Raw genomic sequence first — 13,604 nt, 5'->3', positions numbered from 1 at the left:
CTCTGCTGGTACATGGCCCTACCCCAAACAGGGCAGCCACTGGGCCTGCTCTCTCCCTCTTTGGAAATTAGCTGCCCTCTTTATTAGCCGACGAGGGGCTCTGAAATAAGGGAGGGTGCCCCTTTGGATCTTAATTCCTGCCTAAGTAACATGGTTGCTCTTTACAACACAGGCCGACTTAGCATCAGGTCCAAGGGGCTATCGCTGCAGGCTTGCCCCTTGTTAAATGGCGGAAGCCAAGTGTGAGCTGCCCAGGGCACGGATCGAAAGCTAGTGAGCGCCAGAATCTCAGCCTGATTTGCACTAAGTCACTGTGCAAACAAGCCCTTAAACCCACCCCACCAGTCAGCGTTTCCTTTCGGGTTGCTGCTCAGCGATCACGAGACGAGTGGCAACGGATGGGAAGTTGCTACAGCGGGGGGTGGTTTGACAGGCCGGGCGCAGGCTCCCACTCTGAAATGCTGGAACCGCCCTGTACCATGGCATGCCTGCCTGGAGCGAGAGGGACACAGCAGTTCAGAGCCAGGCTCTAGCCCTACCCTGGGCCAGGCTCTTTATTCTGCAGCGGGTGGCAGGTGTCGGTGCTTGCTCGGAAGATGCTCATTCAGGAAGTGGCAGATACTTCCTTGCCCGAAATTATACAACGGCACCAGAGCCACTGCCCCGCATCAGCGGCGAGGGGCTGGCCTACGCTCACAACCCCCACTCTGGGCGAGGTGCCAGGGCTCTATTTGGAGTCTCTCTTAATGCGTAGTTGGCCACAGCAACATTATTTTAAAAATCCTTTAGGGTGAGAGATTTCCCTTCTCCTGGACTGGGAGGGAGGGAACAGGAGAGCACATCCCCAGCAAGCCGTGGGCAGCCTGACTCCCCCCTTCTGACTCACAACTGTCGAACAGGTACAGCAGGCAAGCTGTCCCTGGCTGAGGTTGGGTATTACCAAACTCTGCTGTGCCCCTGGGGAGGGAGCACTGGCCCCACAAGTTCTCAACCTCTACGCCACCCGCCCCCACACAGATAAATATGGATTTGATCAAATCTTGAAAAAGTTTTTGCTCTGAAAAAGTCCCTGAGATTCCATGAAGGCACTTAACGATTTTGCTATTGCTACTGATTTTGCGTGGAAGATACAGTGGTGATGGGCAGCCATATAAAACCCCACGACAGCCCCAGGGCCTCTTTTCTTCCTCCCCTTGGAAAGATCTGCTCCATCCCAAGGAAATGGCAGAGATCTTCAGACAGACAAACAAACAAAATCACCCCTTTTCCATCACTGTGAGAGAGCCCGAACATCTACCCCTCTGCCTTTGTGACAGATTTCACGTCCCAGGAACCTACAACCTCCTGCCTCAGACTGGTGTCGGGAAGGCAGCAAGAAACGCCTAGCTGAACCGACCCCAGTTCAGGCACCCAGAGGAGAGGAGGGTTAGGAACAGCGAAGTAGGGAGCTGGAGCAGGAGCTAGTGAGTTCTACCCCTGCAGCAGGGAGAGCTAGTGCGTCAGCCTCCTCCGCACGCCCTGAACTGAGCGGCATTCAGGCATCGCGCACGCAGCGTTGTCTGGCGGCAGGCACACACACCAAGGCAGGGCAGTTGCAGGAGTTCTCACTCTGCCTCTCGTACCCCTACCTGGTGTAGCATCAAGGCTTTTCCTCTCTATAGAGCCAGCCTGGGTGGGTGGCGTGGGGGTGTTTAAGCAGAGTCCGTGTACAGAGGTGGAACAGCAGGAGAGTGTATTTGGCAGCTGTCTTTTCTCACAAATAGCAGCAACGCAGAAGACCCGCCCCGATCTTTCCAGCCAACCCCAGCAGGGTTATTCAGGACACCCCACCCCACCCCGAATTTTAACCGTGAAGTGTCTGGACTGCACGATAGGTGTCCTCCTGGTCCCCCCAGAAAGGGCCTGCTGGGCTGGTCCTTTGCTCTGAGCTGGCAGAGTGGTACCTTTTGGTAAACAGCCTATCCCAGCCTGGGTTCATCTCATGGCAAATGTATAGACGTGATAGATTTCGTCAGGGAAGTTCTCTTGCCTTTCTTCAGCCAGGAGGTTGAGGCCTGCACGCCGGACGATCATCCGCACCACGTCCAGGTCCCGGCACACGCTGCTGTCCACATCGTCCATGATGACTCCCTCCTGGGCCATGTTGTCCTTGATGACAACGATGCCATTGGGGCGCAGGCCAACCTTGCATCTCTTCAGGAAGTCAGACAGGTGGTCGTCAGTCAGGTGTCCTGGCAAGGGGGAGAAGCGCACGAGCGTTAGCAGGGAGCCTGTAGAAACACAGACCAGCCATGAGCACTGGACCAGCAAGATTCCCTGACCTACTCCAACTGCGGGGGTGGAATGGAGCAGTACAGACGGGCAGAGTACTGCTGTATCTGTGTGGGGAACAGCTGGTGCTCTGTTGATCCACCCCCTAGACAGGTGCGTGGGTCAGTTCTGCAGATCATGGCATCACCTAATGGAGTAAGGCAAGCTGTTCTACCCGCCCTCCTTGGGTAAATCCCACACCAGCCAGGGCGTATCTTCCGTACAAGGGAACAGAAGTAGGCTGGGGACAGCAGAACTGAAGGGGCCTTTTCCATATGGCAGAGGGAGGGGTTCTCTCACCTATTACCCACTGGATCCAGATGACGTCATAAGAGTTGGGCTCGGGGCTGAAGTCCTGCAGGCCGCAGCAGAAGTAGTTCCTCACTCGCCTGCCCTCTTCTCCCAGGTAGGTCCTCGCCTTGGTCAGGAAGTCCTCAGTCACATCCACCATGTCCACTGCTTTGAAGAGAGGCAACAGCAGCCTCTTGGTGATCCTGCCGATCCCAGCCCCACAGTCCAGGGCACAGGTGGTTCCTGTCCTGTTAGGACCATCCTGAAATGAAAGGGAAAATGAGGGACAGGAGAGACATAACTCTGCCAAGAGGAACCTAAAGCTCACAAGCTATAACAGAGGGACGTGGCAATTGGTGCTGGGAACTGGACCTTGGCAATGCCAGCTGGGGCCTGAGGGCCTCTTTCTCCAAAGAACAGCTCTGTCAGGGGCACTACAAGCTGCCCTCATGTTGCCCGGCAGAGAGGAGTTCCACTCCAATAGGGAGTGGGGGGCTCAGTCTCCACGGGTTAGTCTATCGGTGGCCTCTCAGCTGAGACACCAACAAGGGAGTTCCCTGCCCCCTACATTCACAGTGAGACTTGTTTGGGCTGCATGAACACCTGGTTGCTATAGGATTTGAACGGAGATCATTTCCCAGTCGGGTTGGCTTCATGTGGCGTGATTAGCCAGACATCAGGACTGCTCACAAATCCCCCTTTAACAGTGGGTGTGGATGACCAGCTAGGCTTTGAAGGAGATCGTTCATAGACAACCAGCCTGGTGGCACTGGACAGCCAACACACACAAGGGGCCAAAGGAAAGAGACAGCGGTCAGGTCTCTAGAGCGCTTTGGAAAGCTGTGGGGAGGGAGAGAGCCACTCAGCAGGTGTTTAGACATCCACTCACAGTTAAAGGACAAGCTGTAGGACACCTCCGCCCCTCCCCAGACGGATCCAGACCACCTACCCGAAGGAACTTAAGCAGGAATTTTTTGGAGCTGTTGATGTCAATGCTGGAGATGTGGCCGTACCCACCCAGCATCCCATCCACCGTGGGCGGCACGTCCTTCCAGTATTTCTCAGCCTTGGAATAAAATTCCATCTCATCCTCCACCACCTCGCTTGTCATGCTGCTGAGTGGAATTGCCCCCTGGGTTAGGGACTTACCCTGCTCCTCCAAAGAGAGGAAAAGAAAACAAAGGTACGTCAACCTGCCAGAACCAAAAAAAAGTCACTTTGCACCAAGAGCAGCACAAAACATGGAGACCGAGCAGGGCAACATATTGTCAGGCCCTGTCTGCAAGCCACCAGCGTTCAGACCACCTGGGCCCATTCTGAACAGGGTTAAATAGCAGTTTAACCACCATCTTGTCCATAGTGTTCTCACTTGCAGGAGCCGCAGGAGGGCCTGGTTAATTTCACTTTAGGGATACTTGAGAAAGTTTTGGGCAGTGGCGCAACCTGCAAGTTCAGTATACAAGTGCTGCACTGGCTTGCAAGCTGAAGTCTTCCCCTTTGCAGCTATCAGGCCAAGATTTACCCGCCCCCCGCAATGAAAGTTGATGCCTGGGACACCGCCCCCATTAAGGAAGGTTTCCGACCAACCACCCGCAAACAGCTTCTCCCATCCCACAAGCCCTGACAACTTCTCTCCCTTCCTGGCATCTGCTCTCTTCAGATTTATACATGGATTTGCCCTCTGTTCTTGGAGCTTTGATAAGTGTTTGCAAATCCATTACAGCCTCCTTTTAAGAGCTCGCAGCCAGACTATACATACTGAGCTCTGCTAACCTTTCCTCCAAGTCAACCCTTCCTGCCCTTCTCAACTCCCTGTCATTGACAGGGTGAGATTCTGGGCAACATCTTGGGGCTTTAAGCCACTCTCGCATCCTTCCAATCCTGGGCTCTTCACAGGGCCGCCCGATGAGCCACAGCACAGCACAGAACCTCTGCAGCCCCCAACACGCCCCCTCCCATGCCCAGCTGCAGGGCTTGTGAGGGAGTCCGAGCAAGGAGGCCTTTAAAGCTGATTTCTGCTGGGCCTGCACTGATGCAAGTCTCCCCCCAGCCAGATACAGACTTTTAGGACCTTTCAATGCCAATCTGGCCCTTTTATGCAGCATAAAGAGGCCGGAGCGGGGATGACGACTTCACCCACTTTACCCATCTGGCAGTGATGTGGCCAGAACTGGACGCAGTATCCGAGGTGCAGTCACACCATAACCAGACGGTCATAACCTTGCTCCATGATGTGCATTTTCGGAGGCTGAACTCATTTTCACTCACCCTTCCCTTCCTACCCCTGCTTGAAAGCCTTATGAGAGTTACCATTTTATAGATTACATGTTTATTTAGGTTGACACCCCATCAATCACCCCCAATTACATCCAGGGTCGCTAAAAGTTATTCTAAGCACCTACCTAAAGACTGTAAATTTCAGTCATGACCATAAGTTGGACGCTTGGCAATATAATAAAGTCAAGGTATAATCAGGAATACAAGCTGTAAATTCCTAAAGACAGCTCATAATTCAAACCACTGAGGACTTGATTCAGGGTGCTGAGGATTAAAATCTAGATTTAATGTGGCCAAAGGGTAAATTCAAGGACTTCAAACACCTTTACAGCGAAAGAAACAGATGGTTTCATGGACTAAATTTCCTGCGAAACATAAAAATCTTTTCAAGGGAAGCCTTAAGAGCTTCCAATACCCTGGCATGATTTTAAAGAGCAATAGAGAGTGAACAAAATAAAAAGTACCCAGAGACTAATAGCTCAGGGAGATGGTAACAGGTTATGGGCAGTCTCACCTTGATCACCAGCTTGAATCCAGCTTGGGTTGCTAATGACGAAAAGCAGATCCCCGTTCTATGGCCTGTGTGGAAATAAATGGCTAGGTGTCAGTCCAATGGCTATAGCGCACACGCAAATTCAATACCGCAAGTGTAACTGATTAGCTACCATCTCAGCAAGGAACCATGGACTCAATGGACCAGAGAGACTGAAAGAAAAGGAGGACCTGTGGCACCTTAGAGACTAACCAATTTATTGGAGCATAAGCTTTCGTGGGCTACAGCTCACTTCATCGGATGCAACAGACTCCAGCGCAAGACTGCTGAATTGGAATCTCTCTAACCTGCAGGGGGCTCTTGCATGGCAATGCTGAGGCACCTTCAGGTTTGGGATCTTGATGCCTGCACTGTTCCTGTTGTGGGGATCTCAGAGGGTGTCAGTCATCAGGGCAGTCACACGTGACAGATGTTAGCTATGTCCCTCACAGCACCACTGGAAGGGGCTCATATACTATGGGGCTGAGGGCAATGCAAGAACCTATAGAATAGAGCCGTCAGCCCCGCACCTTTCATCAGCAGTAAATTCCCTTCACAGACACTTACGATGCAATGCAACAAAATACTCACACTTGTTCCCTGATCACAGGGAGGGAAAAACGAGTACTGGGTTCTATGCCACAATTTAAACCCTCCTTTGGGGACTTGAGTTGTGGCAGATTTCACTGCCCCGGACAGGGACACAATCCCACGCTCTAGGTGTCCCTAAGCCTCTGACTGCCAGATGCTGGGACTGGATGACAGGGGATGGATCACTTGATAATTGCCCTGTTCTGTTCATTCCCTCTGAAGCATCTGGCATTAGCCACTGTACCAAGACAGGACACTGGGCTAGATGGACCCATGACCTGCCCCCTTACAGCCATTCTTGCGTTCTTACGGACAGGAAAAGAATCGGTTGTGTCAACCCTTCCCAGAGGGGGCGGCAATATTCCAGTGGGACATCGGCACTTTAAGGGCTTGTCTATACTACAAAGGCTGTGCTGGTAACGCCTGCAAATCTAGCTTGGGTTGCTAGTGACCAAAAGCTAATGCCAGCAAAGCCCTCTAATGGAGATGCAGCTTCTACTGACAAAAGTTCTTTGGCTGGCATAGGGACTCTTCGCACATACACTAGGGCTTTTGCCAGCACAGCTATGTCAGGCAGGGGGCATGATCGTTTTTCCCAACATAACTACACTGGCAAAACTTTGTACCGTGGACCAGGCCTAGGAGAAGGTACCAGGTCCACAGAGGAAGCACTGGGAGTTCATTTTGCCCTTGGTATGTTCGGGCCTTACCCTGCTCCAGGTGAAATTAAATACATCAGGTATGTAGGGAAACAAAGACACTTAAGCAAACTCAGAGATACTGGTGTTAAACTGTAAAAAGAGGAGAGTGTGGGTGGGGGGGGTTAGAATCCATTGCTCAGATCTGCCCCCGACTCACTGCAGGGATTGGGGCCCCTCTCTGCGTGCCTCCTTGCTCAGGCTGATAGGAAGAGGGAGTGTCAGTGTTTGGAGGCCTGTGTCTGACTGCCAAAAGAAGAAAGATGCCCCAGTCTCCAGTGAGCTCCCACAACAAACCCTCCTCCTAAGGACGTCCCCGCCTCTTGGCATCCACGCAGACATTTCACAAGCATGTGGGACACCTGAGAGTGCCATGGGCGCAGGTCACACTGAACAACTGTAGCAGCCAACAGCTTCCTCCTGGGACGCTGCTCTGGTGCTGTCATATGAAACTGGCTGCCCAAAGCCAAAGGTTGGGTCCTGCAGCCTGGCTCCTATCTCCAGCTGTCAGGCCGAAGAATGCACTCTGCATCCACCCCAGCAGCCAGCACTCTAGTCACATGAGCATGCAGGAGCATGACAGAGTCAGCTAAATATACATCTGCTGCCTCTTCGCATGCTAGGGTAGTTCAATGTTTCCAACCAGACAAGCACAGGAGAGCACTGAATATCCTGTATACCCAGATGGTGCCAGCAATCCCAGGGCAGAGAACATGGAACCACATCTTCCCTGCTACTGGTCAAAATCCTGCCTACAACAGGGTGTAAGTCCAGGCAGGGTCTGGCCAAGTGGACCCATGTCTGCCCTAGGGGCTTGCACTCTTGCAGCTACCCTGCTGGCTAAAATCCCAGCCTAGGCAAGGCCCAAGAGTTCAAGGTTTCAGTACGTAGCTCTCAGAAAGGCCAGCCAAATAGGGCTTCACCCAAAGAAGCGCCTGACTTGGCATGCCAGAGGCATTTGCATGATGCTGTTTTGTTACGTGCCCACGCCCATCACCGGTCAGAAGAGTCACTGCACTTTCTCAGGACAGGTCTGATTTGTTCTACCTTCTTACCACAGTAACAGTCAGGCTGGAGCCAGACTGAAACAGGAGCAATTACACTGAACCCCCTTGAACCAGTCTCTTCTGGAGGGTAACCGGGTTGGCCTCAGGCACTCTTTCACTTGCAGTCAGAGGCCTGGGCTACACTACAAGTACGTGGGGAAAAGTAACTCTCCCTGAGGGCTGCTGGACCAGCAGAGGGAGCTACAGAGTAAACAGCACACAGGATGTTGTATCGCCCCGTGCAGTGGTAACGACAGCCACCCACGCCCAGGGCCCATCACAGGGTTCCCCATTACTGGAGCCACGTGGGTGGAGAAGTACAGATCCATATTTCGATAGACCCAGCAGGTGGAAATAAACTCCGGCTCCAACCACATCCTCCTCATGTGAAAGGCAACCCCAGAACACTACACGGCACTGGAGACACCAGCCCCAAAGCTGTGGACAAAGCTACGGCTAGTCAAGCTTTTTGTCCCTTGCGACAACAACGAACAGGTTCAGGGCACTGCAGCGATGCAGACAACTGGGCCTTTTCAGTGACGGTTCCCCCTCCCTATCTCCTCAATCCGGCCCCACATTTTCAAACTTGGGTCCATGCTTAGACCCCTAAATACACGGCCTAACTATCAGTGGTGCTGGGCACCCACAGCCCCTACTAAAGCAGTGTGAATCCAGCTGCTTTTATTTAGGTGCCTAAATTCACACACCAAGTCTGAAAACTGGCCCCGGTGAATAGCCGCACACAGCATTCCCCAGCATGTGGTGTGGCTGCTCATCAGGAGAGCCTGGCACTGCCCAGCTGGGGAAGCCAGAAGTGACCATGCCTCAGAGGCAGAAATCCCACATGCACCTTCAGGCACCCTCATGCAGGGAGCAGAAGATGACTGCAATGCCCAACCCTCATCCCCCCGCCAGCACACAGAGCAGAAAGACGTGGCTATGTAGATGGTTAGGAGGTTTATTTAACACCCCCTCTCCTTGCCCATTAAAGACCCCTGGGGCACGAGAGTAACAACCAGAAGATGCACAACTCAGCTCACAAAGCAAATGCCAGAGGCCAAGACAACTCCTCCAGAGATGGGAGGGAATGCTGCTCTATTTCCAGGCACAGTGGGGATCCAAACCTCCCAGGAATAAGTCCCCATTCACAGCAGCTTTCCAACATCCTTCCCCGCTTACCCTCCAACCCCATCCCCTGCAAGCGCACAGGGATCGCCCCATGCAAGATAACGCTGAACCCATCGGCAACCCCCTCCATGCAGTGATGCCCCCTTCTCACAAAAACATTCACAGGCAGGCATCAGCAGCAAGCACAGGGGAGCCATGCTGCCATAGGGGAGAGGGAGAAATGGGGAGCAGTGTGGAGGCTCCAGGTGGGTGGCAATTTCTCTGCAGATCTTGGGGTATCAGTGGACTAAGAAGGCTGAACCTCCTGCCTGCTCTGTGGAAGGACAAACCAGGCCTACCCCCCACCCCACCCTACCCTCCTGGCAAGATGGCTCAGGGAAAGCAAATCCTCAGTGGAATTGGTCTACTCCACCTGTTTCTCAGCAGAAGGGCACAACACGGACTCTAAGGCCACGTCTACACCTGCACTTATGTCAGCAAAACTTTGTCGCTTAGGGGGGTGGGAAAAAACCCCCACCCTCCTGAGCGATATAATTTTTGCCAGCATAAGTGCTGGTGAGGACAGTGCTACGTCCGCAGGAGACGCTCTCCAGCCAGCATAGCAACCGCCACTCACTGAGCTGGTTTCATGTCGACGTTGGCATAACGCAGCTCGGTATCGGAACAGCCGTGCGATTGTAAGCTGGTACCCGCAGACGTGGCCTAAATGCTCAATTCAGCAACGCAGTAGAGAGATTTCTAAAGACAGGGGAACGAGCCGCAGACCCAGGTAAACAGGGCGTGGCAGCATGGTTAAGAAATAATACTTTGCACCTACAGATCACCTTTCATCCGAGGAGCTCCAAGCATTGAGGTTTCACGTAACGCAAGCCACACGAAGAGGGGGGGGGTGTGCGCACGTGCGAGCCTGCGTGTGCACACACCCCGTGACTATGGGGTGCACGCACACACACACACACACACACACACCTGGCGTGACCCGAGTGACCGTGTACAGAGCCAGGAGGAAAGCCACGGTTTGAGCTTTGGGGTGGGCAGTTCCCAGATTCCCACCTCCCCTTACAAATAAGCTCAGCCAGGCCTCTTGACACACACACACCCCCCCCCTGGAGATTCCCCCCAAATCCGGAAGATTGACCAGGGGAACTGAACTCGCTCTCCCTAGATTTTAACCTGCTGCGTGTAAGGCGAACCGGTGTCTGTGGCCAGGGCCCTGAGAAGATCACCCTGCCATCAGCAGCCGAGGACCAAAGCCTTCCCCACGTGCCAGGGTCTCCTGCTGGGAGGAGCTGGCGCCCGTGCAGAGGTCCGGCTGCCTGGGAGGCACTGGGGCCGCTGGTGCATGGGGGAGCTGGGGGAACCGGGGCCCGGGAGCTTGGTTGGGGGGGGGGGAGGTTCTGGTTGATGCGGAGAGGCAGGGAGCACCGAGGCGGGAGGCTGCTGCAGCGGACGGGGCTCGTCTCTCCAGGCCCGGCGCCGAGGAGCTGCCCCCGGGTCACCCCGCCCTGGAGCAGCCCCGGGATTCGAGCCGGCAGGCCTGCCCCTCGGCTCCCCCAGCTCCCGTGCCACGTGGGCCGCGGCCGAGCCGAGCCGAGCCGGGCCGGGCCGGGGGAACGCAGCAAGCCCGGGGCCTCGGGGGAACTGGCCTGGGGCGGGCCCCGCTTTCCCCCGCCCCCCGCGGTGCGGACTCACCCCGGGTCTGCAGCGCCTGGCGCTGCGCTGCGTGGGGGAGGAGCGGGGGGGGGTCTCCTCCCGTCCCGGCGGCAGCGATGTACCCCCTGGATCCCCCCCGCTGCAGCAGCGGCTGCACGCTGGCCTGCCTGCGCCTCCTCCGCTCGAGCGTAATTTCCTTAATAGTTCAGAGTGAAAATCCCTCCCACCAGGGCCAAGGCGAGAGACTTACTCCAGGTTACAGCAGGGAGCCACCTACCAGGGGGAGGGGAGAAAGGCAGGGGAGTCAGAGAGTCTCTGGCCTTTCGCTGCTGTTCGAGCTCCCCTGCTGGCCTCGGCCTCCTCCTCCTCCCTCGGGAGAGCAAGGCAGAGCCACCAGGGCAGGAGGGCTTTTAGGAAACAGCACCCTTGGACCCAGGCAGCTTGAGGACGGCTGGAGAGTTAGGGCCTGTTGTCAGAGCACGCCCAGCTCAGACTGAGGACGGTGCGGGGGCTCAGCGCCCCTGGAAACGTGGGTCCCTTTGCCTGGCAGGGTCTGTCTCACTCCCCCGCCTTAAGGGGGTTTGCAGCCCATGCCCGGGCAAGCCACCGTTCGATTGGCGCGGTGAGCTTTACTAGCGCTGCCCAAGCTAGTAAAGCTCATCTGGCCCCTGGGTCTCTCTCTGTACAGCACTGCTGAAATGCAGCTGCCTATGGGGTGGAGAGTGGCGGCCAATTCGTGCACATCGATGAACAAAGAGGGCGAGGAAGGGAAAATTTGGGTGAAGGGCATCAGGGCAAACTTCCTGTTCTTAGGAGGGGAGGTATCTTGGAGCAGGGGGTATGGTCCTGGCCAGGCTGGCTTCTGCCCTTAGCTCTGCCACTGACTGTGTGACCTCTGGCAAGTCACATCACCTCATGTCACAGCTCTGTGCCAAGTTTCTCCACTTGCAGAACTGAGTATTGACAGTAATTGAGCTGCTCGGACTCAGGCCAAACCCCAGAGCCCTGAAGCAGGATTCTCAAACCAGGCAGGGGAACACCTGTCTCACAAGCTGGGCTCGATCCCACAGGTATACTTAGAACATGCTTAACACCTGGCATGCGCCTGCCCCTGCTGGAGGGCTGGAGCCAGGTCACTGACAAGTAGAGGAGACAGCACCAAAGACAGCTTCATTCCCAGAGGTGGCTGCATTTCAGTAATGGCGTCAACAGGCGGAGGATTCCCTGTCCAGGCTGATATTTCCAATGGAGCCCCACAATGCCACACCTGGTCATTTTCACATGTTGCCATTCTGTGAAGCTGCTTGGGGTGTTTGTTTTTTTCAATATTGACTAGTAGGGAGGGGGTTTTAATGCTTCTCTACCAGGTAGGTGAGCGATGACCCAGGGTGAGCCGTCACTCTATCACAGGTACTTGCTGTGGTCATAGGGGCCATGTATCTGAGCAGCTCACACGGTCCCTGTGAGGTAGGGGAGGGTCATTGCACGGTTGGGGAACTGAGGCAGAGAGACCAAGGCCCGGACTCACAAAGGGATTGAGGTGTTGCCATGCTGAGGAGCCCAGAAAATCCCAGGAACTGTGATTCACAAAGCCCAAGTTCAGCACCTCAGTGCCCCGTATAATGTATGGGGAGGGAGGCCTTAGAACACGATCCACAAAAGCCAGCCTGCTAAATGGTAGGATGACCAGATTTAATGGAGAAAATACCGGGGCACATGGGGGAAGGAAAAAAAAAAAGCGGCCAGAGTTGCCGAATCAAAATAAAAATAAATAAAAACAAACACACCGGAGCAGCCAAAGCTGCAATATCGGGACAAATGGCGTCCCGACCGTGCATCAGACAAAGATGTAAAAATCGAGACAGTCCCGCTTTTACCAGGACGTCTGGTCACCCTTGCTAGGTGGGGGGCCGCCTACACTAGCCCTGGGGAGATGCTGACGAGAGGGGTGTGCACTAAGCCCTGCCCATCTCCTTGAGGAAGGCTCCCAAGAGGAGGTGGCAGGGAGGTGCCTATCTCTGTTTAGCGATCCAGGAATGGGAACCCATCGCCGGGAGTCAGGCAGTTTAGGAGCCTAAGTAGTTTCTTGTGGGAATGAGTTAGGCACCTGCCTTATTCTACACAGGAGGTGTCCAGTGGTTAAAGCTCTCCCCTCCTCCATGACCATGTACGTATTTATCCACGGTAGAACAGTCATTGGGCCAGAGAGCGACAGAGAGAATGACTCGAGCCTGGTGGTGAGGGCAGCCCCCCGGGAGGCAGGAGACCCAGGGTCCAGTCCGCCTACTCCAATCACTTGTTATCCCCAGTGAAGCAGCTTCAATGGGAAAGACAGAGAGCCCCACATCAGAATATTCCCTAGCTCAGTGGTTAGAGCGCTTTCCTGAAAGGGGGGAGATCCCTGTTCAAAGCCTTTCTCCCCCTCAGGCAGAGGCGAGGAATTGAACCTCCCACATCCGAAATGAGCACAGTAACCACTGGGCTGAAACTGAGAAGGGTTTCAGATTTTGAATGGGACCCGATCTGGCAGGCAGCCTCTGAGCACGCCTATCAGCCTGGGCCCTGCCTATCGTCCCCTAGCTTGGGCTGAAGCCAGGTGTCCAGAGGCTCAGAAGGAGGCAGCAGTGCACCTGTCTAGAGGCAGGAATGCAGGTGCCTGCAGCAGTTTTGTGGATCACGGTGGAGCCTAAACCTGGGACTTAGGCACCTAAGAGACAACACCCCAGGTCCCACATGGGCAGGGAATTGAACTCACGTCTTCCAGGTGCCAGGCTTGAGCCCTGACCAGCCTCCCTCCCTGCCAGTCATTGAGTGGCTGTGCCATGGGTCATTCCAGGGAAATACATCAAAGGATTAAAAAAAAAAAAAATCAAAGAAATTACCTTCTGCTGGAAAGTTTCAGTCACATGTTACCATGGATACAGGGTTCTGTTACCAGTATTCATTGCTCCCTGGGAATCACTGGCAGGTTCAGTAACCAATAGGAAAGTAGCACTTCAGCCTCAGTGTTCCATAGGGTGTGTCTTTACAAAAAAAAAAAAAAAAGTACATCATTTTCTTTTTTCATCAGCAAGGCTA

At 54.5% G+C, this 13,604-nt stretch overlaps 1 protein-coding gene across 3 annotated transcripts; it reads right to left on the bottom strand.

Annotated features, from left to right (window-relative positions):
• Positions 1-1,715: 1,715 nt before the first annotated feature.
• On the bottom strand, positions 1,716-10,738 carry NTMT1 (N-terminal Xaa-Pro-Lys N-methyltransferase 1). 3 transcript variants are annotated; one of them, XM_077836119.1, is made up of 5 exons: positions 10,566-10,738; positions 5,393-5,457; positions 3,551-3,757; positions 2,611-2,863; positions 1,716-2,231 (listed from the first exon to the last, which is right to left on the bottom strand). In XM_077836119.1, the coding sequence occupies exons 3-5, from the start codon at positions 3,710-3,712 to the stop codon at positions 1,975-1,977; spliced, it is 672 nt and encodes a 223-aa protein (XP_077692245.1). In that variant the 5' UTR covers positions 3,713-3,757; positions 5,393-5,457; positions 10,566-10,738; the 3' UTR covers positions 1,716-1,974. The 3 variants fall into 3 exon arrangements, with proteins under 3 accessions (XP_077692245.1, XP_077692244.1, XP_077692246.1); XM_077836118.1 differs by having other exon boundaries at positions 3,551-3,751; XM_077836120.1 differs by having other exon boundaries at positions 3,551-3,761; positions 5,394-5,457.
• Positions 10,739-13,604: the final 2,866 nt, after the last annotated feature.

Source organism: Eretmochelys imbricata, chromosome 16, assembly GCF_965152235.1.
Source record: "Eretmochelys imbricata isolate rEreImb1 chromosome 16, rEreImb1.hap1, whole genome shotgun sequence".
In the NCBI taxonomy this organism is placed as follows: Eukaryota; Metazoa; Chordata; order Testudines; family Cheloniidae; genus Eretmochelys; species Eretmochelys imbricata.
The sequence above is the reverse complement of the archived record's forward strand: the minus strand, read 5'-3'. Positions and strand labels throughout refer to the sequence as shown.

Bases quoted from the DNA above. Each gene is read 5' to 3' on its own strand.
- NTMT1 (XM_077836119.1), bottom strand. From the start codon at position 3,712: ATGACAAGCGAGGTGGTGGAGGATGAGATGGAATTTTATTCCAAGGCT. The intron at 2,864-3,550 runs GTAGGTGGTCTG...CTTTCATTTCAG, and splicing joins TCCTGCTTAAGTTCCTTCGG to GATGGTCCTAACAGGACAGG. The intron at 2,232-2,610 runs GTGAGAGAACCC...CCCCCTTGCCAG, and splicing joins CTGGATCCAGTGGGTAATAG to GACACCTGACTGACGACCAC.